This window comes from Hemicordylus capensis, chromosome 15, assembly GCF_027244095.1.
Source record: "Hemicordylus capensis ecotype Gifberg chromosome 15, rHemCap1.1.pri, whole genome shotgun sequence".
In the NCBI taxonomy this organism is placed as follows: Eukaryota; Metazoa; Chordata; class Lepidosauria; order Squamata; family Cordylidae; genus Hemicordylus; species Hemicordylus capensis.
This window is the reverse complement of record NC_069671.1, coordinates 12829816-12853669: the sequence shown is the minus strand read 5'-3', so window position 1 is coordinate 12853669 and position 23854 is coordinate 12829816. Positions and strand designations below refer to the sequence as shown.

At 46.7% G+C, this 23854-nt stretch overlaps 1 protein-coding gene across 11 annotated transcripts in view; it reads right to left on the bottom strand.

The window, feature by feature from the left end:
* Positions 1 to 23854, bottom strand: part of ATXN2 (ataxin 2) — a 66166-nt gene that overhangs the window by 20897 nt on the left and 21415 nt on the right. For 7 of the 11 annotated variants that reach the window (XM_053280024.1, XM_053280018.1, XM_053280014.1 and 4 more), the window contains 11 exons: positions 22615 to 22629; positions 19513 to 19637; positions 17401 to 17492; positions 16114 to 16311; positions 15178 to 15356; positions 11205 to 11414; positions 9640 to 9822; positions 8670 to 8867; positions 4328 to 4438; positions 2388 to 2458; positions 582 to 886 (listed from right to left, as the gene is read on the bottom strand). In XM_053280024.1, coding sequence (XP_053135999.1) covers positions 582 to 886; positions 2388 to 2458; positions 4328 to 4438; positions 8670 to 8867; positions 9640 to 9822; positions 11205 to 11414; positions 15178 to 15356; positions 16114 to 16311; positions 17401 to 17492; positions 19513 to 19637; positions 22615 to 22629 — 1687 coding nt within the window. The remainder of the gene's footprint in view (positions 1 to 581; positions 887 to 2387; positions 2459 to 4327; positions 4439 to 8669; positions 8868 to 9639; positions 9823 to 11204; positions 11415 to 15177; positions 15357 to 16113; positions 16312 to 17400; positions 17493 to 19512; positions 19638 to 22614; positions 22630 to 23854) is intronic. The other 4 variants (XM_053280020.1, XM_053280016.1, XM_053280017.1 and 1 more) reach the window with 2 other exon arrangements.

Here is a 23854-nt window from a genome sequence, read left to right as displayed (position 1 = left end):
TGCCTCCTGGAGCGAGATGTCCTCATCCAGCAGCAGAGAAAACTCTTTATTGTTGACATGCAAGATGTGGGGAGCCCTGGACAAAATCTGAGAGGGCAACTCCCCCCAGTGGTCATCTGGTGCTTGTACAGGTCCTGCCTCTACTGATGGGAGGAATCACCCATGACCTGTTCTCTTGCATCATCTGAGAGAGAACTTCTTTCAAAACAAAATGTGAAACTGTTCTATGGAAGCATGAAATTTCATCTGAAGAGGCACACACACAGAGGCAGAAAAGAAAAGAAGCAAGCAAGCATTCCCTTAACACTGCTTTAAAATCAAACCCACTGAAGCCAGACATGCATTTTTCAACTGAGCACTGCCTTCCCACCAAGTAATGCAACGTCTAAAAGGGCTGTGCACATTTCCAAGCTTGACATTAGAACCTGGACAGAAAAGCACTTTAAGTACACTTTAGAAAGACATGAAATGCAAATAAGAACATGGTAGAAAATGTATCATTGGGTCATTTCAGCAATGATCCATTCCCAGAGGCATTGCCCGGCAATCCAGATAAGAGCTGTGCAGCCAAAAATACTCACTCAGTGGTGTCCTTCTTCTCGTCTTTATCTTCTCGCTCCTGTTTTGCTCCAGGACCAGAGGTCTGCACGCCCTGCGAGGTCACCTCAGGCCCTCGCTTCTGCTCTGTGCTGCTGCTCATGGGGGAGATACTGGGGCTGTTTGGCTTGCTGCTGCCGCTGCTGGAGATGGCATTGCTGACCGTCTCAATCACAGAGTCTTTACAGCTGGAATCGGCCTTCTCCTTCAGCCCCTCTCTAGACTTCTCCCCATCTCTGTTTTTGCTGAGCAGCTGTTCCACGGCTTCTGGGGTGGAACTTGGTTGTAACTGGAGGAGGGTGAAGGAGGAAGAAGGAACAGACTCTTAGTGTTCATCAAGTACATATCCACTGTACAGGGATGTTCAGTCAGTCAGTCAGGATTGGCTGTAACTCTGTTAAGTGCACACTCGGTAGCAAATCTGGGTTGGACCAATGCACCTGGTTGGCCACTATGTAAGGCAGGAAGCTGGACTGGATGGGCATTGGGCCTGATCCAGCAGGGTTCTTATCTTCTTGCTCCTCCAATGCATGTGGAATGGTTCTAAGCAATGAAGACAAACTGCAGGACCCTCAACCCCACAGAGGCATTTGAGGTGCCTTCAAAAATAAGCATTCTCAAACACATCAAGAGTACTTTAAAACTACTTAACAAACCAATGGTAAATTTAGTGTGAATGCATAACCTGCTTTAGACTGGCACAAATCCATCCCTGCCATGCTTTAGGGCCAGAGCAACAGAGCTGACCCCCTTGACAATGGAAGCTCAAGTAGGCTCTTCCGGGCCCTCCCTAGAGACTAGCACAAGTATGTGCCCTCCACTCCCTCCACAGCCAAACACTAACAGCTCTTGGAATTTGTCAAGCTCTACTGGTTAAAACAGGGGTTCTCAAACTGTGGGTCAGAGTCCCCAGGAGTCACAAACAACTTCAGAGGTTTTTGTTCCCAGGGATGCAATCCCCAGGGGTTGGGAGTCAGGAAGGAGCTGTCAAGAAGCAGAGGTCTTACTCAATGTCTCGGAGAGGGATGATCAGGAGGGATGAAGTCATCTCCCAACAGGGAACTCTCTCCAGGCCTGCTGGCCAAAGAAGTACCACTGCTGTGCAATTGTCAGCTGCTTCCTCCCTCCCTCCCTGGCCATCCCCACACCTTTGAGGCACTGGGTAAGGCCCCTGCCTCATGCCAGATGCCTTCCAACTCTCAACCCCTTCAAGTTGCTTGGGACCCCAATAGGGGATTTTAGGGGACCACAGAATCTAAAGGTCTGAGAATCCCTATCCACTCCCAGCACAGTACTTCCAGTGACTGTTGCTGGTGTCTATCTTGTGTTTCTTTTTAGATTGTGAGCCCTTTGGGGACAGGGATCCATTTTGATTATCTTGTTTTTTTGTTATTTCTCTGGTGTGAACCGCCCTGAGCCATTTTTGGAAGGGCGGTATAGAAATCGAATGAATGGATGGATGAATGAATGAGAACCCCTGAGTTAAAGCACTTGAATAAAAAGCACACCCACAGACACTGGGCACAAGGCAGGCAAAACTAAGCAATTTTGAAGTCTCGCTGGTTCCAGTGGGAGAGATCCAAGTACATGCTTAACTCTCCCATGTCAATGAGAGACATAAAAGTGCTCCAGGTTAGCTGCAGTGTGTCCCCTGTTTAGGAATGCAATCAAGACCCCGCACCTCCCCACCCCACCCCACCCCTGGAAAGAGAAGACAGCTTGCGGAATGCATTGAGGGCACCTAATTGGTGACAGCTGTCCTTAATAGCAAAGCAGCACAAGGTACTCACCCTAAAGTCATTCTTGAACTTCTTTAAATCGTCAATCTGTTTTCTATGTTCTAAAACAGCTGGAGAGACCCCTGTCAAATAATACACACAGACTGTGTTATAACCGACTGCTGACATGGCACGAGCAGCTATTAGGGGAGGGGGTAGGAATAGAAGACTCAAAAGCAAGTCAAGGTTCCGACAGGCAAAGCTCCAACACAGGGACTCCAAATGCAGAATGCTGCCTTGGTTTGGGGTGAGTGGGTGGGAAAAATACATCCAACGAGAGTTCGGTGGAAACTGTCGTCCGGTCACACACCCAAGAGGCCCAGAAAACATCAAGCAGGTGGAACAGAGGAACTGGAAGTAATTCACAAAACTGGCTCTGCTCCAACAGGCAACACTTATGCAACTGGGCTTGGAATCTTTGCCCCAAACAGTTAAGAGAAAAAACCATCTTCCAGTTTCCATCCTGCCTGCTCCAGTGAAGGGGCTTCTGAGCAGCTCTGGCTTCAGCTCCAACTGAAATGTTCTGACCAGCTGAATGGGTATTTCTTTTCTTCCCACCTGGAATAGGCAGCCAGGGTGGCAAAGGAGCTGGCCACGGTGGATGCTTCAGAGTGAGGAGTTTCTCATTGCTGAATGCACTCCTGTCTCTTGCCTTAAAATTTGGAAGTGGCGAACTCAGTGCAGTGCCTCCTGCAAGCCCGTTTCACTCAAACTGGAAGTATTGAAAGGCACAAGCAAGGCAGAGCCTCTGAGAGCTGCCGAACATAGTAGACAGTTGCATCTTCACTGAACTGCGAGGGCACCAACTCCAGGATGGCCATTCTAGGACAACACCTGTTGGGTCACATGATGGTTCCAACTTCTAGAGGTGCCTCTAAACTGTGAGTTGACAACTCCCCAACAGGGGAGTTGAGAGCTGGTCTTATGGCAGCAAGCATGACTTGCCCCCTTTGCTAAGCAGGGCCCGCCATGGCTGCATATGATGGGAAGACTTGATGTGTATGCACTGGGAGATATTCCCCTCAGGTGATGGGGGGCCGCTCTGGGAAGTGCACCTGCCTGCTTGCATGCAGAAGGTTCCAAGTTCCCTCCCTGGCAGCATCTCCAAGATAGGGCTGGGTGAGGCGCCTGCCTGCAACCTTGGAGAAGCTGCTGCCAGTCTGTGTAGACAATATTGAGCTAGATGGACCAATGGTCTGACTTGGTATTTGGCAGCTTCCTATCCCCACTCCCAATTGCTGAAGCGGTCTTTGTGCAGCAAATTTTCACCAAATGGATGAGAAATTAGTGAGACAGAGGACGGCAGTCCCCAGATCCCTGGGGCACTGAAGAGAAGAGGGAAGCAATCCTAAGCAGCATGCTGCCAACTCTCAAGGACTATCAAATAAATAAATAGTGGGATGTCCTCCCACCTTCTCGAAGTGGTGGGATCTCATCAGCCAAGTGGGGAGCAAAGACCCAGAGATCAGATGGGCTACTTGGGCAGGGGTGACACAGGAGCTTCTTCCCTTCTCTCATATAGAGAGAACAGGAAATGGTCCAGGGAAGAAATTCATGAGCCACCAAATATGGGATGCTTTTACCAATACTGCTGTTAGGCCAGGAGGTGTGGATCGTAACAAACATGGTCCTTCAAGGGGTCTAGAAAGGTCCAAAATAAGCAAGAAAACCCATGCTGAAATCACAAGCATCTTCCAGAAGGCAGTTCTGATGAGCACGAGGAAAGAAATATTTCCTCCTCTTCACACTGAGAACAGTCTCAACAAAGAGTTGAGACCACTTGCCACCACCCCACAAAACGATTCCACCCCATTTCCTCAACAATGATTTCAAAGCCTTTCTGCAGCTGCATATGACTGGAGTCAATAGGACTGTTACAAAACAAGTTATTTGTACCCTGCATGGCCCAACAGCATTCCCAAGTCCCTAAAAGCTCTTTTAGAGAAACCTACCTTTGCATTCAGGTTTGCTAAAACTAGAAGACGTTTCACTTGGTTTTAAATTTTCCTTGGTTCCAGCAGGAGAAGGATTCTGCCGCTGGTCCTGAAGCCTTGAATCTTTAGCTAGGAAGGGACATCAGAATAATATTAGCCACACACAAACAAGGACTTTGTCTGAGGTTTCATATATTTATTTAACACACCGCCCCATATAAAAATCTCCAGGCACTTTACAATGTAAAACATAACCATAACAAAAACATTAACACAATTAAATCAATTTCAAATATAGGTATATTTCCAAAATCCCAGGGCAAACCCAGAAAAAGCCTGGTTTTGAGTTGCCACCAACTCAAGCTGATGGTAACTGCAACCGGACTGCCACTGATGATCTTAATAATGGGCAAGGTTCATGAAGAAGGCGGCATTCTCTTACGCAGCAGTGTTCTTATACACAGCAATCTAGACCAGGGATTCTCAACATTGGGTCCCCAGATGTTATTGGACTTCAATTCCCATAATCCCCAAGCAAAGGCTACTGGGGCTGGGGATTATGGAAGCTGAAGTCCAAGAACATCTAGAGACCTAACGCTGAGAATCCCTGGTCCAGACAACAGTAGCAGGTGGAAAGAGGAGGGAAAACTTGAAGCTTCCCATGCAACTCAAAAGCTTGCAAATTCTGACACTGAAGATACAATTCTGCCCAATTTCTTAGGAAGAAAAGGAAGAAGAAAAAGGCAACATTCTAGGCTTTAAGACACTTCCATCTGATTTAAGAGTCCCTTCTTATGCTAGACACTTTGCAAAAAGACCCTGCAAATTAAATTATTCTTTTCCTTCCAAAATGCACACAAAATAAATCTGAATGGATTTTTAAACAATGTTTTACTATATCAAAACTGTAGTACCTTGAGTAAAAAGAACAGAAAGGTTTTTTAGGAGAAAAAAACACAACCTACTTTCTTGCTCATTAAGGATCTGAATACTTTTTAACAACCATTCACAAAATTATGTAGGTGCCTGCAGAGCCATTAGCTTCCTCCCCTGTGCAAATATTCTCACAGAGAAGAAAGTCATGATGAGCAAACTCAATGCATAAAAATAACTGGTAGAAGAGAGTTGCTCTCCAACAAGGCAGAAGAACAGGTTGCTTATCTGCAAAAATGTTTCTTCAAGTGGTCTTCTGTGCATTCACACATGGGATTTGCGCCTGTACAGAGACCAGCTTCGGAACCTTCCATAGATTAGAGAGAATTGTTGGCGGTAGCACCACCCCCACCCATATGTATCCCTTCAGCGGCTGCTCTGTCTACCTCCTCAGTTGTGGCCACCACCGCAGTACCTAGAAGAAAGGAGAGGCTGTGGCAGGGAGGTGGGTGGGTCGTGTGAATGCACAGAAGACCAATCAAAGAAACAGGTAAGCAACCTAGTCTTGTTCTTCATGGTCTCTGTGCATCACACGTGTGGAAGACAGTGAGACTCTTACCTGGTGGTGACCTAGAGGATGCCCACAGCAGTGCAGAGGGCCGATGCACCAAAAGTTGCATCATTTCTTGCCCTTAGGTCCAGGGCATAGTGCCGAATGAACACTGAGGATTGAGACCAGGTGGCAGCTCTGCAGAGCGTGTCTAGAAGACTGCCAGCAAGGAAGGCAGCAGAAGTCACTACAGACCTGCACGGATGAGCATGCAGTGGAAGGGCCATCCCTACGAGGGTGTGTGTGTGTGGGGGGGGGGGTGAGCAGCATTCCCCCTCATCCACACTCCACTGTTCCTTGCCCTGCTGAGCAGAGCCATTCCTAGCCCGGGGGAGGGGGGGGGAGGGCAGAACAAATGGAGATCGGAATCTTAGATTGTTGAGTAAGGTCTAGTAGATGTAGACTGTTGATTCCACTGCCTGCCTTTCCCTGGTCGATACGGCTGCTGAGATGTCATCACTGAGCGAGCTGTTGACTCCAGTTTTTGGTTCTAAGGTCTCATCAGTCTTGTCTCCAAACAGATGTTCTCCATCAAACGGCAGGTCCTGGATCTTGCTTCAGGAGTGAGAGAGGTGGATCAAAGTCAGGAGTGCCTCCACAAGGCAATGGGAGATTGAGACAGTGCAGGTGGCACAGTCTGCAGTGTGACATGCCGAGTGGAGCAGCTGCTTTGTGATTTTCTGTCCCATGGTGATTATACTGAAGGCTGCCTCTTTCTGATCAAGTTGGACTATTTGATCCATGAATGGGGATAGCTTTTCGAAAAGCATGTGCGTGTCATGCGCCATGTAAGCCTGATAATTGGCAATGTGCAGTCGAAGTCCTGCCATAGAATAATTTCTTTCCCCAACAGTGTCCACTTTACAGCCACCCCTATCAGCTGGTGTTGTCAGGGGCTTTTGTCGTGACTGTGATTGGGACATCTCCATCACCACCGAGTTTGGAACTGGGTGCTCAAGTTACAATCCGTTGGATGGGTGTAATACATATACTCCAGACGTCTCGTGGTCAGGGAAGCCTTCGCTGGTTTGTCCCAAGCACGTTTAACCACTTCCAAAATTGTAGGAGTAAGAGGAAGCGACAGTGGAGTCCTTGCATCTGATTCAATAAGGTTGAATATGGAGTTGGGTGCAGCCATGGTGTTTTGGTGTGCTTCAGCTCCAAGACCCTTGGCCATGTGTTCTATTTGCTCAGAATAAATGAACAACTCCTCCGAAGGAGAGTCTGGCTTGGAGTTGGGTGTCAATACACCAGTCGAAGTGTCAAGTGGGGGATCCATCAGGGCTCGTAGTGGCAGCGATTGGGTTTCAGTGTCTGAATCGTCATCTGAAGCAGAGGCAACTGTATCCACATCTGACTCAGGATCTGGTGGAGGGAGACGGAGTTGGTGGAGGGACAGGGGCAGGTGTATTTCTTGCTGGAACTGGTCGAGGGCGGGTCCTATGTTCAAGCACTAGTAGTTTTGAAGTGGATGGCTTAAGAGGGTGATGTTCCTCAAGAGGTTTGGCAGGCGGTGGAGTAAGAGCAGTGTCAAGAAGCTCTCGGTCAAAAGGAGTTCTTCTATAGAGATGGTAATGGGACCTGTTGCAGGACGATGTGTGACAGTTCCTGATGATGTGCTGTAGCAGTTGGAGCCCAGGTCCCAATCAGATGACTCCCCAAACCTGGAGAAAAATCTCTCTTCATACGCTTGTCTGAGGTAGTCGTGAGGGTAGCAGTCACAATGGTGGTATTGGTATTTGCAAGATTCTGCAGGGCAGTTATAACTGATATAATGGGAACGGGAGTTAAAGTCACATGAGTGATGATGCACTCCTTTTCAAGGTGGGATAGGTCTCGGTCCCGAGGAGAAGGTGGGTATTCTCCTTCATCACCCTCATGCATGTAACAGTCCAAATCGGGATCAGAATCTGGTGGCTCATATGGTCCATCTGAGGGTATTTCAGCAGAAGATTTTATCCTTAATTCTGGGTTTAGTGTGGCTGGGCTTGGCCGTACAGTAGAACCCAGTGCGTTTGGGTGGCAATGCTGATTGGCTTGTCGAAGTGGGTGGGATAGATATACAGCCTGTATGCAGGCTGGAGCAAGCCTCAACCCTGTGTACTAATAAGCATTTGGAGTGCTTGTCCGATGTAGGAGGTTTAGCTGTTCAGGATACACACCATAAACCAAGTTAAAATTGGGGTGGGGGGAAGCCTGTTGGAAATCAAAATGCTAATACAAAACAGAACGAACGAGAGGACAGAAAGGTGGAATAAAGAAGCGAAATAATAGTAAAGGAGAAGAGTACTTTCCCTCCAGTGATCTCTCTAACGTACGTACGTACGTGTGTGTGTGTGTGTGTGTGTGTGTTGTTTTTCTAAAGGCTAGACACTGTGCAAGCGAAGCAAGCGATGCAAGCTCTGCGGCGGTTGGCAAAAAACTGAGGAGATAAGACGGAATGGGCACTGAAGGAATACATAAGGGGGCGGGGCTACCACCAAAAGTTCTCTCTAATCTCTGGAAGGTTCTGAAGATGGTCTCTGCACAGGCCCAAATCCTAAACACATGATGCACAGAGACCACGAAGCTGCCATTTAAAAAAAAAAGTAATTTATTTTTACATTTATATTCCGCTCTTTCTTCGAGGAGTGCAGAGGAGCATATGATTATTTTTATCCTCACAACAACGTGAAGTACATTAGGCTGAGAGATACGTGACTGGCCCAAAGTCACCCAGTGAGTTTCTTGGTTGAATGGGAATTCGAACTTGGCTCTTCTCAGTTCTAGTCCAACACTCTAACCATTACACTATGTTGGTTCTTTATTTTCAGATCGTCTGTTTTGCATTTTCACTCAGATGCAGAAAGAAAGGGAGAGAAAAAAGGAACCCCTTACCTTCAGCAGAGGGGGTGCCTGCTCTGTTGGACGCAGGACTGACAGGGGAAGGAGAGGCAGCTGGGACAGGCGTGGTGGCAGACTCTGCCGGAGTAGAACCAGCTTGGGAAGACGACAGAGGTGGCCCAGGGGACATGCCTCCAGTGCTGCTCTGCCTCGGAGACCGAGGTCTGTGTGCTTTAGGGGACAGCCTAGGGACTGAGAGGAGAAAACAAGACACTGCATTGGAATGCTCAATTTTTGAATGCTCAAAAATTGCATTGGAATTTCAATTTTTACATTGAAATGTAAAAATAAAATAAATAAAATAAAAATAAATGCTCAACAGTTCTCAACCAGTAAAAGTGTAGTCAAATCCCAGCCTTATAAAAAATGGGAGGAGAGCAGGTCTTGTGGTAGCAAGCATAAACTTGTCCCCGTCTGTCTTTGGTTTGCTACCAATGACTACCAGTGCTTCCTGTAACAGCAAATCCCAGATGTTGCCGACTACAACTCCCAGTATCTTCAGCTTAAGGCTACTGCAACTGGGAATGCTGGGAACTGTAGTCAGCAACATCTGGGATTCCCTATTACAGGGAACACTGGTGACTACCGGCAAGTACTGTAAAATATTAACTTCCCTTACAGAATGGGGTCACAGGTCAGTGGTAGAGCATCTGCATCACAGAGGGTCCCACGTTCAATCCCTGACATCTCCTGGTAGGGCTGGAAGAGACTCCTAACTGACACCTTGGAGAAGCCACTGCCCATCTGTGTAGACCATGCTGGACTAGAGTAACCAATGGCTCTGACTCCGTATAAGGCAGCTTCCCATGTTGGCTAGCACAAACCTCTCCCCCTTCCTAGGAAATTGCCCAGATTTTTGTCATGTGGCACCTGTGCTTCCCTCACCCCCAGCAAGAAGGGTTCCCTGCAATGTCGATGTTCTATGAGGCAGTGGTAAGAATGTGGGGAGTCACAAGTCACTTACCCCCACTGACTACTGCTGACCACGTGCCACCGGAAGGGCTGCCTCGCGACGAGGTAGGGGTGGTAGCTTCTCCGGGCACATTCTGGGAGATGAATTCTAAGCCACTTGAAATTGTACCTCTACCAGTAGAGACTCTGTGACCTCGAGGGTGCCGTTGTGCTTTAGGAGACATCCGTGGAGGTCCTGTATGAGACAGCACACACACACAAACAGCCTCTAAACTGTGAACACCACACAACATCTCCTTTTCTCCAATTAAGTTCCAATGTTACTAGAGGACTTAAACTACCTCCATACCATCAGGTTTCACTACAGGTTTTGTTTTTGTTTTTAAGTGTGAGTGTGTGAGAGAGAGTGTTAAGTCCCTGTCAGTTTACAACTCTCCTGGTGGCAGGAACACACAATAGCAAAAGCACAAATTAAGGGGGAAAATAAGCTCAACTGTATTGTTTTCAACTCTCACAGTATCAAAGAAAGGACTTAGAGGTATTTCGAGAACTGCCTCTGAGTTTACACATATTACAATATTTGTAGAATACGAACAAGCATCTTCCCACCCACCTACCCAAATGTAGTTTGGCATTTGCTATGTTCATAAAGATACACAGATCACATGCAACTAAAATAAGCAAATTAGCTGCAGCTGAAACAGTTCGCAATGCACAGGACCCTAATTACTGAACCAGTTTCCCAATTCCAAGACAGAATGAAAATCATTCAATTCAACTGAACAGAGTGAGAAAAGTCACAAAGAACTCTAACTGAACTTACAAACACAATCAGTTTCTATCCCTTTCGCCCACAACACCATGACCTGAAAGGAGGGTTTTGCAATGGGCACAAGCTGCATAGGATTTTATTTTTATTTTATTTGGGGGGTAGGTGGGGGCAGACTTATGAATCACTAGAAGGCAGCAATCCATCCTGGGCAAAAGGGATCATGGCAGGCCTATGTAGATGTAATGCTCCCAATTCCTTAACCAAGGTTATAGATCAGGAATGGGGTCCTGCATCATCATCACCCCCACTTCCCATCTATCACTCCATTTCCCATCACTGGTCTCCATGGACATCAGCACTGCCATCAACAATGGTTACCACTAATCAGTGTTTATTTTAAACCAGGAATTTGAAGCCACCTTCAGACTCTGGTTAAAAGTAAGGCATGATTATGGCTGACCGTGGCTAATGGCAGAGCTGATGTAAACCTTAACCTTGGTTCTGCCCAGCCGAGGAGTGGGGAGGCATGTGATCCAGCAACCATGGTTAAGGAATTGCAAGTATTTAGTGTAGTGAGAGACACTAAAGCAGTGCTAAGAACTAGAGCCTCGGGAAAGGGCCACTGCTTTATCATTTGCGGTTTGAGAAGCTTTCCTTATAATGAAAAAGGCTAAATAGAAACAGGCTGACAAACCAAAATTTGTTTAAACACGCAAATTATAGTTTCAGCAGTGAAGAGGGAAACAATTCTGTAACTAACATACAAGAGGAGGGAGAGAGAGGGAGAGAGAAAAAACACAAAAACAAACGGAAACTCATGAACAAAAAAACGGTGGTCTTTGTACCTTCTGAAGACATGCGTTTAGGCATAGTAGAGACAGGAGCTGGAGAGCCATGAGCAGAGGGGTGAGACGGGGGCCTGGAGGGCCGCGAGGGGGGCCTGGAGGGCGGCCTTGTAGGGGTGGCTGCCCGAGGCGGAAGAGAGTTGGGACCTGACTGGTAGCGAGAAGGTGGGCGGGAGGAAGAAGATGGGCAGGGCGATGGCCAAGGAACACCTGACAGAACAAATGAGATGAAGGAAAGCATAAAAACTAAAGAAAAAAAATTATGAGGGAAAAACAGAAAGAAAAAAAAAGTAAAAATGACCAAAATGATTTCTCTCATACTTTCTCTTTTTAACCCGGGGGGTGGGGGTGGGGGGTGTCCTTCTACAGGCTCCTAAGAGCTGCAAAAGCAAGTGAGGGTTACTCCAGGACAGGGAAGTGTCCTGAAGTGAAGTGCCCTCACTTCAGGACAGTAAACGATTACTAGCGTCAACTGATACTTATAGGTTGAATTCAGGCTCCATCACTACCACTGCGGAACAGACAATGACACTCTGATTAGGATAAAAGCCCACACTTTTGTCACAAATAGCTGCACACCAGGCCACGGGTGGCAAGGAAGACCCACGCGTGCAGCCTGTCCCCCTCTCATCCAGCAAAGCACACCTGCACCAACCTGCCTGGTACAAGAAGCACACTCCGCACGTTCACTGGCACAGCAGATGCGGTGCAAGAGGCAATGAGGGAATTGCATTAAGCAGGCAGTGCAGACTGACTGCTGGATCTACCGCTCTCGAGTGTAAAGACAAGGGAGAGCTGCAGAACCCCCTTCACAAAAAGAGCTGTGTTCAAGCCTCTGACATTTGATTCCATTGTGTCCTTTCATATAATGGCCCAATTCACAACTTAAGTGAAGCAGGAAGCCAGGCCACAAGCCTCGGCTTGGCCCTACTTGCCTGCGGGCAGGTTCCCCTAGAGCAGGGATTCTCAACTCTGGGTCCCCAGATGCTGGACTACAAGCCCATCACCCCCAGCCTTCGACCATTGTGGCTGGGGGATGATGGAAGCTGTAGTCGAACCACATCTAGGGACCCAAAATAGAGAAACCGTGCTTTGGAAGGCATAGCTTTCATTCCTAAACCTGCTTTCTTTTGAAAGTGCAACGCCTTTGATTTTCTAACATATAGGAAGCCATAAAAGGATGAGTGCTGAAGGGTATGGCCCACCTTGTGCTGTTGAGCATGTCCTCCTTTCATAGGAATGAGTCCCCTTAATGGGACTCCTGTACAAGTTCTACACAAAAGACTCCTGAACACAAAGAAAGGATCTGCAGAAGGCCACTCCTCCCATTTTATGCTGCAGTGAGATCCAACATCATCTGATTTTGAACAGCTACACTTCAGAAATACTGTAAATGCCACCGACCTTAAATTACTGCACAGCTCAGACCTTCTCTCCCCAGCCCTATACTCAAGTATGTGCTTTAAAAGTACTTATTTAGAAGAATGCATGACCTGCCATATGGCTCCAAAGGGCCCTCAGAGGCAGCCGACACAATCAAAGGCACTAAATTAATTTTAGATTACATAGTGCCAATTTTGGAAGTTAACATAAGAACACCACTGCTGGATCAGGCCCAAGGTCCATCGAGTCCAGCATCCTGTTTCACACAGTGGCCCACCAGATGCCTCTGGGGAGACCACAGGCAAGGGCATGCCCTCTCTCCTGCTGTTGCTCCCCTACAACTGGTATTTAGAGGCATCTTGCCTCAGAGGCTGGAGGTAGCCTATAGCCCTCAGACTAGTAGACGTCAATAGACTGTCCTCCATGAATTTGTCTAAGCCCCTTTTAAAGCCATCCAAATTAGTGGCTATCACCACATCCTGTGGCACAGAATTCCATGGATTGATTATGCACTGTGTGAAAAAGTACTTCCTTTTGGTGGTCCTAAATGTCCTGGCCAGTTTAATGGGATGATCCTGGTTCTAGTGTTGTGAGAGAGGGAGAAAAATTCATCTCCGTCCACTCTCTCCAGTTTTATACACCTCTATCATGTCTCCCCTTAGTCGCCTCTTTTCCAAACTAAAAAGCCCCAGATGCTGTAACCTTGGCTCATAAGGAAGGTGCTCTAGGCCTCTGATCATCTTGCCTGCTCTCTTCTGCACCAAGTTCTACAATGTCCTTCTTAAGATATGGTGACCAGAACTGTAGCAGCACTCCAAATGTGGCTGCACCATAAGATTTGTATAAGCACTTACATTTATATACCGCTCTATAGCCGAAGCTCTCTAAGCGGTTTACAATTATTTAGCATATTGCCCCCAACATTCTGGGTGCTCATTTTACCGACCTCGGAAGGATGGAAGGCTGAGTCAACCTTGAGCTCCTGGTCAGGATCGAACTTGTAACCTTCTGGTTACAGGGAGGCAGTTTTACCACTGCGCCACCAGGGGCTCTTTATAAGGGCATTATAATATTAGTATTTTTATTTTCAATCCCCTTCCTAATGATCCCTACTGTGGAACTGGCCTTTTTCACAGCTGCCGTGCACTGAGTCAATGCTTTGATGAGCTGTCCAACATGATCTCAAAATCTCCCTCCTGGTCAGTCACTGATAGCTCAGACACCATCCGTGTATATGTGAATTTGGTGTTTTCTGACACAATATGCATCACTTTACACTTGCTTACATTGAACTGCATTTGCCATTTTGTCACCCACTCACCCAGTTTGGAGAAATCCTTTTGAAGCTGCTCACAATCTGTTGTGGATTTCACTACCCTAAATAGTTTAGTGTCACCTGCAAATCTGGCAACGTGGCTAATTACCCCAACTTCTAGATCATTTATAAACAAGTTAAAGAGCACTGGTCCCAGTACAGATCCCTGGGGGACTCTACTTCCCTCCATTGTGAAAACTGTCAATTTATTCCTACCCTCTCTTTCCTGTCTTTCAACCACACAGGAACCTGTTCCCTTATCCCACGACTGCTAAGTTTACTCAAGAACTTTTATTGGGAACTTTGTCAAAAACTTTTTGGAAGTCCAAGTATACTATATCAACTGGACCACTTTTATCCACATGCCTGTTGATACTCTCAAAGAACTCCAAAAGTTTAGTGAGGCAAGACTTGCCCATGCAGAAGCCATGCTGTTTCTCCTTCCACAAGGCCTGCTGTTCTGTATGTTCAACAATTTTGTCCTTAAGTATGCTTGCCATCAATTTAACTGGCACAGAAGTTAAGCTAACCAGTCTGTATTTTCCCAGATCTCCCCTGGATCCCTTTTTGAAAATTGGAGTTACATTAGTTACTTCCCTGTCCTCTGGTACAGAGCACGTAACTCTTTAACAAAACAAGAACAAAAAAGAGAAAAAGAGAGCACACTACTCAACAAAGCTGGTGCAATATAGACACATGTATAAGTAACTGATTTCGAGTATAATCGAGTCATCGTCAGTCACCAAAGATACTGCATTCGGTGTCAGGGAGCTGGCTGGCACGGTGTGCGGTGCTCAAATGAATCAAACTGGAGAGAAGGCTGCTGCTCTTCCTTCCTATCAAATCCATTCCCGTTCCAACCCTTACAAAGGACTAAGATAGGAATTCACAGGCAACTTACACCGGTGTAGTCCCATGGATCTCAGTGGGGCTTCAGCAGTGAAGGTGGTTGGAGAACTGTTTTCCACAGCAACTGCTGTTTTCAAGGGAGGGCTGGGCTCTGTGCGAGAGGGGCAATTCCCCCAGTTTCTAATACAGCAGCATCTTCCTGCTCTTCAGGAGAGAGCTGAACTGGTATTGCTATGGGAGGTCAGGGGCAGAACTCTGCTCAGCACAACAGAATACACCCCACCCACACCCCAACTCTGGCTGCATCCATGGGCACAATATACATCTAAGTGACTTTTGCTCTTTCAGTCGTGGGACGCATCATGACACGCCTTTTCAAAGAGCTGCAGGGATGGATGGCTCACTTAAGTCATGGCGGATACTTGCCTCCATTCACTACTCTTTGGTCTGCTCCAGAGTTAGAATTGTAGTCTGACGAATGAGACGCAGATCTTGAAGTTGGGGGGCCTGACCCAGACTGGCCCATACGAGGCGAATTCTGCCTTCCAGTTCCCCAGGACAAGACATCTCGATTCCGCTGCCCAGGTGGAATGTACTTGTTCTCCCTGGAATAAAGGGTGGGGTGGGGAGGAGTCGTCAAAATCCGGTTTAAGCCAAAGGCTAAAGGCTCTGCTCAAATATGTTTAAGTACAAGATGACAAGCAGGGAACTAAAACATATTCAGGAATTAGAGGGAGCGCAATGTCTTTAAATGCAAGATATTAATGCCCCAAACCGTTCAAGGCAAACCATTTACACTGGACATTGTTTCAGATCAATAGAGAAGCTACAGACCACAGCATTGTCAGGCAACAAAATATTACAGTGTGGAGACCCCAACCACAGAGGGCTTTAAGAGATATAATAGCAGGTTTGGAAGGGTGCTTGTAGATAAAAGCTACTGAGGAGTGACAGGAGAGCAAATCCTTAAGCCATCAGGATGTACTGAATGTAGCATACCTGTACAGCGACATCAAAACATCATCTGGGTACACCAACATGTGACAATTAAGAATTGCCTACAATAAAACATCCAATGATGCGGCCCCATACTAGTTCATTTAAAAACAACAGCCCATATATTGAAAAACTTTATGGTGGGAGTTGTAGTTCAGCAACATCTGGGGACCAAAGGCAGGGAACCCGTGCTTTAAACCACACAAAAAGCTGCAGGTAGCTCTGTTACCACACAATAACTGAGCTCCAACTGGAAGATAATTCCACAGCTAAGTTTTTGGAGACATAAAACTCAGATGACTTGGTTATTTCTAACACTGTCATACACAGAGATGCAATGAATGGCTCTCTCCCCTTCCCAAATACCTGGCTGTCACACCATGGCCCTCCCGCTCATTCGCGTTTCTCTGAACAGCGGTGTATTTTTCCTCTTCCGACCGGTCGTCATTCTCCAGAGCAGCCCGCGCTTTGTACTGAGCGCTTGATTCAATTTCTTCTGCTAGCTGCGCTGCTCTGGCTTCCCGTTTTAAAAATTCTTCTGAGTTATCTCTCTCTAGGGGTACCCTAAATGAAAGTGGGGAGACAAAAAGAGAGGCAAAATTGATTTTCCAGTCTAGATACCCTTCGAGAAAACTATTCCTAGAGGTGACCACAGTAAATCGCGTATGAAACCATCAGAGGAACCAATTCACAATGCCAGGATCATTTAATTATGTCTGCCAGTGGTTTTCAAGCTTGTGAACTTCAGGAATGTCTGCACACATTGCCTCACCAGCAGAAGAACCCTTCTGCCACAGACAACTTGCACGCCGTGGAAGAGCCTGGGGAGCAATCAAGCAGGGCATTGCCAAGGCAGGCTGGGACTTCCCATTGCTCCACTTTAGGAGAGGGTAGGTTCTAAAACATGCCCCCAATTCCCTTGCAGCTGCACATTTGCAGGGGATTAAGAGTCCTACAGCTGACTTTCAGGGAAGCACCGCTGCCATTATCAATTTCCTGGCTGAGGAAAACCTAACACGCTTCCCTAGCACACATTTTGGAACCCACCGATGGCACACAGCTTGGAACCCACTGATGTATGCCATTCCTACAGCTGTGTGTCTCGTTACTTTTTCACTTAAAGCAGCAAATGCATTTTGTTTGAATCAGCAACATAGGACTGGCTTCCACATGCAGCAAAATGAGCGGTGGAGTAGAGAAGACTGAGGTACAATCCAGAGGCTATGCAGCACTGCACAAGACACACAAAGATTTTTGCTAAACCAGCTAATCGGTGATGTGCTGATTACAGAACATAAAATCTATTCCCAAGGATTCAGATGGCAGAACCGACCTTATTCCAAGAGTCTCTCCCTCTTTTTTTAAAAGAAAAAACTGTTCATCCTGATTAGCATACTTTTAGGATACGCGGGCAACAGTTCAAACTCTAGAATTCTTTTTCTGACTCACTCCTGAAATGTGGAGAAAGAAACAGGCGTGTGGGCAGGTGAGGGGTACAGAAACTACAGGGCCTCCATGGTGGGGCGGGGGCAGTTTAAAGAGGAGGAAATCTGCACCTTACCAGGCTAAAGCACTGGGAAACATTCTTAATGTTGGAGGCTAGACATACCAGGAGTAATTAATAAGCAATTCACAACATACATTGCAACTTACGTGTATGAAGATAAACTGCTGTCGTAAGTCGACACCACGCCGTAATTTTCTTCATTGTATCGGAACATGTCATTAGGATCCCATCCATTAGACTAGGAAAAAAAGAAAAATGTTTTCGATTAGGGATGTGTGAACAGGCTTGAATTTGAACCTGTTTGTCATTGAACATGCCTGGTTCGATATCAAACCATCCTCGAACCAAACTGGCCCCTGTTCAGCCCAATCACGGACCGAACAACCGCTGGTTCTGGTTTGGGGTTAGTTGGTTGTTTGTTTTTTAATTTAAAACTTTTTTTTTTTTTAACAGTAATAAAACTCACCGCCTTTCGCTCCACGGCCGCGGGTTTGTGTTTGTGTCTCCAGAGGTTCCCCCTCCCCCCATCGGCCTCCAGTTTGTCACAAATACGCCCAGTTTGGGTGGATTTGGGCCCGTTCCAGGCATCTCCTCTGTGAAGCGGGCATTTTGGAGGCCACCACACATACCCAATAGGCCTCTGCGTGGCCAGATCATGACCCAGGCCATTCATGACCCAGACCACACAGAGGCCTATTGGGCATGTGCAGTGGCCTCCAAAATGGCCACCACCACGGAGGAGACAACCAGAATGGGCCGAAAACCACCTGAACCGGGTGTATTTGTGACACACTGGAGGCCGGTGGGCAGGAGGGGGAACCTCTGGAGAATGTATCTTTTATATATATATATATATATATATATAGAGAGAGAGAGAGAGAGAGAGAGAGAGAGAGAGAGAGAGAGAGAGAGAGAGAATATATATCTGATTCGCCATACAGCACACACACACCCGCGGCTGAGGCGAAGGCGCTGGGGTGGGAGGCAGTGAGTTTTATTACTGTTAAAAAAAAAAAAAGTTTTAACAAAATTTAAAAACAAACAAACAAAAAACCCTAACCAAACTGGAGGGTGTTCAGGGGTACACAAAACCAAACATGCCCGGTCCAGTTAGAGTCCAGTCCGGACTCGAATTGAACCAGCCAACCCAGTTTTGTGCACACCCCTAGTTTAGATTTCAAAATGACACACAATAAAACACGTTTCCTCAAGTTTAAAGGCCATCTGAAGGACATCTATGTGCTTTGTGGACCAACACTACAAACACAGATGTTCTTTGAACTACTGCATCATGTTTTACCATGTGCTGCTGCCTAAGTGCTGTTCCTAAGTGTCATGACCTCAAATCAGGGGACACACCCACCCACTAACTGGGCGACAAGGCAGACACTTCAAGGGGAAAGACAGAGTGGGGAGATGCCACAGAGCTAGGATCCCCCATTCCAGGTGAACCTGAGCCAGCACCTCCACAACCTGAAGACGATGCAGCTCTCAGAGGAGTTCCCCAAGGACCTGCCAGCCCTCGTACGGGTCTCCCAGCGCCACTGGAGCCAGCACTTAGAAAATCTGGGCAAGACCCCTTTAAGCAACAGCGCCTTCCCTAGGCAAGGTGCAGGACTAATTCACTCTGCCTGGGCAGCAGTTGTAAGAACTGGCAGTCTCCTCCGAGCAGTCAATAGAACAAAATCTCTCCTGTGTTGCTAGACCCAGTTCTTATGGCTTCCTGCTCAGAGCTAGCTGAGGTCCTGACCTCAACTGGACAATGGACTGGTTCAAAAGACTAGTTATTACCTTAACAGATCTTAGCAGCTTAGGTTCAGGGTACCAAAACAGACTGTCTCCTCCCACCCCCATTCAAAACCATCCATCCACTGAAGGCATCCAACTGGGCCCTTTAAGTATGTCCTGCCACCTTCTTGACATATGCTGAGCAGCAATGCAAGAGCACCTCTTCTCTTGCAGCACCTAAAATAGAGAACTCCCTGTCACAGGAGAGGCATGCCCCGCCCCACGCTCCCCACTTTTGGTGTTTCACATTGCTTGCGATTTCTCCCTCTCTCTCTCTTGCCTAGGCTTTGATTTATTATTGGCTCCCTCCCGTGTTGTTAATGATTTATTGGTTTTACATTATGTTTTTACGGGTGTCCCTCACTTCGGGCATGTTACATGGGTATTTAATAGTAATTTAATAGTAATAATATCTGACTACACACACACACGCACATGCTGAATGCCAATGCAAGGCAAGATGCACTTACAACATCCGTTTCTAAAGCTTCGAGTTCATCAGCAGTGGTGCCTTCTCCACCATCCCAAGGCTCAAGATCCTTTTCTTTGTGTTCACCATTAACTTTAGCACTGATTGCAGAATCCGTAAAAGCATCTGCAATGGAAAAAAGACACACACATACACTATCTGGCTATTTGCTAAAGCTAATCTCTTTGTGTAAATGTTACTTTATATGATTTTAGAGCTGGCAGAGCGGGACACACATTTTGACATAGCCACAAGCAGCAGCAGCACTTGAGAAAAGACTGCACAGGACAGGGTTTAAGGACACGGATACAGCTCTCTTTCTGTGTGGGCTGCATTACCCCTTAATATCCTACAGAACTCCATAGGATCGGTCCACCCACAGGTTCTTTCTAAAGTGCATATGAGGTCCCCCAAATGTAAACAAAAATGGGGAGGAATACAGCCTAAGGGGCATTCATTTGCAATCTGGCAATTTTAAAGCCTTCAAACTGCATAATCACATTTGACTTTTAAAAAACCTGATGCAATGGCTTCAGTTTCATAACCAAAACAGCAAGAAGCAATAGTCCTAATTCACAAAATAAACGTTAAAATGCTTTCACACAGCTAGTGCTGATGGTATGGCTAATTTGCTGTTCTATGATAGTGGAGTCATTTCAAAGGATAAGGCACGCCCTTCATCTGTGCAGAGAACTGCAGACACAGCGGTTTCCTAGGTTTCTACAAGCACTTGCCACACTGACTTGTGTGCAGAGTGCCCCTAAGCATTTTCCATGGAATCCCTGTGCATTGCACAGGATTCTGGGACATATTCCAAGCCACTGCCTCAGTTCAAGCAGGACACTGCACAGGCCGCATGGAACTCATGGTCGCTTGCAACAAATTGAGCATGCAACCAACAGCATCTGCAACCCATCCCTGTGGATCTTCTACAGGGGAAGACCCACGGTCATAGAGGACAGGGATGTGCATGGAACCATGGCGGGAAGGCTCAAAGGTGGCAGGGGTACTGCTTTAAGAGCGGTGGAGGGTGCATTTACCCCTCCCACCGCTCCCCCCCCCGTGGGCGTGTCTGGAACTTCTGGCCATATCCGGCCAACGGAGTGGCAGGGAGGTACGCTGCTGCCACCCCGATGAGCTGTTACAGAAATGGACGCCGGAGGGGGGAAAGCAGCAAGAGGGGTGAGTGCACCCTCCCCCACTCTTAAAGCGGCACCCCCACTGCCACTGAGGGGGCCATAAAGGGCTTCCAAGCCAGTTCCACTCATATCCCCAATAGGGGAGGGATCCTTGTCTTAACTTTTTAAGTGAAGAACCTCTTAGAAGTTTCATTTTGAAAACCACATGGCAATTTACTTCCTACCACAGTCCTTAATTATTGTGAACCTAATATATTTTTGCAACTTTTCCTACCAACCTCCAACACTGTTAGAAAAAAATCTCCAAGTACCTAATAGTATCTACAAGAGGAATTCAAATGTGTGACTTCTACAGTCTTGCATGAAAGGAGTTCTGCAGTCCTAGGAGTGATTCAGGACCTTGGTAGACTAGCTCAATGCAGACTTGAAGGGGGGGAAACTCTGCTTCCATAGCTCAGTGGGAGAACCCCTGCTTTACGCACAGATAGTCCCAGGTTCAATCCCTGGCAGCATCTCCAGGTAGGTTTAGGAAAGACCCCTGCCTGAAACCTGGGGGTGCCTGTTTGAGGAGAGCTGGTCTTGTGGTAGCAAGCATGAATTGTTCTCTTTGCTAAGCAGGGTCTACCCTGGTTTGCATTTGAATGGAAGACTACATGCCAGCACTGTAAGATATTCCCCTCAGAGGATGGAGCCACTCTGGGAAGAGCAGAAGGTTCCACGTTTCCTCCCTGGCAGCATCTCTAAGACAGGGCTGAGAAAGACTCCTGCCTGCCACCTTGGAGAAGCCTAGGCCAGTCTGTGTGCACAATACTGAGCTAGATGGACCAAGGGTCTGATCTGGTAGAAGGTAGCTTCCTATGTTCCTATTAAGAACAGTGTATCCAGATCTCAATTATTTAAAAATATCCTATTTGCATCTCACAAACAACTGGAAAAATAGAAATATAAATTTATCCAGTGGTCAAGTAACAGAATTTGATACGGAAGAGATCACAGTTTTTCTAGGGATCTGGGTCCCATTCCAAAATTGCATTACAAATAAAAAGCCATGTGAAAATTTGACAGAGACAATAATCACTTAGAATCATACTTTTAAATCTGTAAAGCTCTGAGGAATTTGAAAATTTAAAAAATTGTGTTTCAAACACTACGCATGCAAGATCACATTCCTGAATTTTGCATTAATAGTTGACCCCCACCACCCAATTAGTACCACTCCCATCCCCCACCTCCAGGTTCTATTCACAGTAACTGAAGAGGACTGGAATCCTCAAAAGCACCCCCAGAAGTGGGGGGAAGCCACCAGACCTGATGGTAATTCAGGGCCACTAAATGATGCTAAGGGGTAATTAACCCATGTCAAATGATTGTGGGAACGTGCCTTGAAGATTTAAGGATGGATGGGATGCTAAAGCACAAACAACAGCAAGCAGCAGGAAGGTGCAGCTGGTGTGACTGACAAGATGCCAGCAAGAGGAGTTGGGATGAAGCCCCATGAAGGTGGCTGAATAAAGACAGCAACTGTTCTGAACACAACCCCACACCCAAGCACTGCTGCTGTGTAACCTCATTCACCCCTTTGTGGGGACAGATTGTGCATGGCCCTGCTTCAGACGTGATCCAGAAGTGCAGGGAGAGGAAGCACTTTCCCCTTCTCTGGGAACATATAAGCAGGTCTGAGTCTCTCTGCTGTTCCACAGGGTTAATGTGACATTCTGGATACTCCAAAGAGGGAATGAGGAAAGCTCCAGCTGAAGCTGTGTGCAAGAGGCATCTCTCCTCCCAAGGGAGCTGCTCGCGGAAATATTATGGTATTGATTCACCAAGCTTGCAGCATGCATGATTTCCAGTGCCCTCAAAGCTGCAAACAGGGTTATAAATTCATCCATTGCATACTATGATTTTTTAAAAAGAACATTATGCTAAGTCAAGGTGCAGAAATAGAAGACTGCCAAATCCATTACCTGATTCTGAAGGAACTACAACAGACACGGGAAAAGAAAGAAAATAAAAATAAGTCAGACCGTAATGCAGGTGCAAATTCAGGCGTTTTATTTATTCTTATCAATCTATATCCTGCCTCCCTGTAACAAGAACAGTCATCAAGGTGGTTTCGCATGACACAGCCATATTGCATTCTCTCTTCTGTCTACTAGCAACTGCCTTCACAACCATTTCTATGCATCTTTCATGCTTTGGAAGCGGAGGTAAAAAATCTGAACACTTGGGCTCTTGACAGCAGCACATCCCCACCCCCAGCCCACCCCTCGCTATACTGCAAAGATACACAGGTACTCTGGAAGTCTTCAGGGTTTGAACTCTGCTAAGGAAACTTTACAGTATCAGAGATTACACATACATCACAATAATATGTCAATAATGAGACTGAACACACAGTAACAGCATATGCACTTAACCCCAACGCCTCGGCCAGGAACATGAATCAAGGTTGTGCCACAAGTCACAGCATCCAGTGCACCCAACAGACACTCTAGAGCAGAGTTTCCCAGCTTTTTTAAAACAGATATATCCCCTTCTCTTGCAAACCTTCAGTTAAAATACCCCAGCGAGACTGTGTGCGCGCACGTGTACAAACACACTTCCCGTCTCAGATTCCCTTTCTTTCTCTCCAAGAGGCTCCTTCAAAGAAGCCCAAGGTTTTGCACAAGACAGTTGGAAAGCCATTGCCCCACAAACGTCATTATTCACTAAAACAGTGGTTCCCAAACTGGGAGCCTCCAAATGTTGCTGAACTACAGCTCCCATCATCCCCAGCCACAATGAATTGTAGCTGGGGTTGATGGGAGTTGTAGTTCAGCAATATCTGGAGGCTGCACTATCACATCAAGAGCGATCTTAAAAAGGGAGAAGCCTCATGGTGGGCCAACCATAAAATGGAAGCAGGAAGGAGACAGATCATAAGAAAGGAAAAATCAGTCAAGTGCATCTGCTTGACACATTTCAACCATGACATCAAAAAAGCTTTAAAAAGATGAAGGGCAATTGTGACGTTTCGAGGATTTGAGGCAGACTGGTACGTTTATGGCTCAGTTCTGAATGATCCTCCAAACTGTGGCTTGGAGATTTGGGAATATGCTTCAGGCACACACAAGGGTTCCTTCCTCTACTTTCCGGTTTTGTCCAACCAGAGTTTGCTGCAAAATCCAAAGTGGCAGACTACGGTTAGGCAGCATAGTTTGCAAA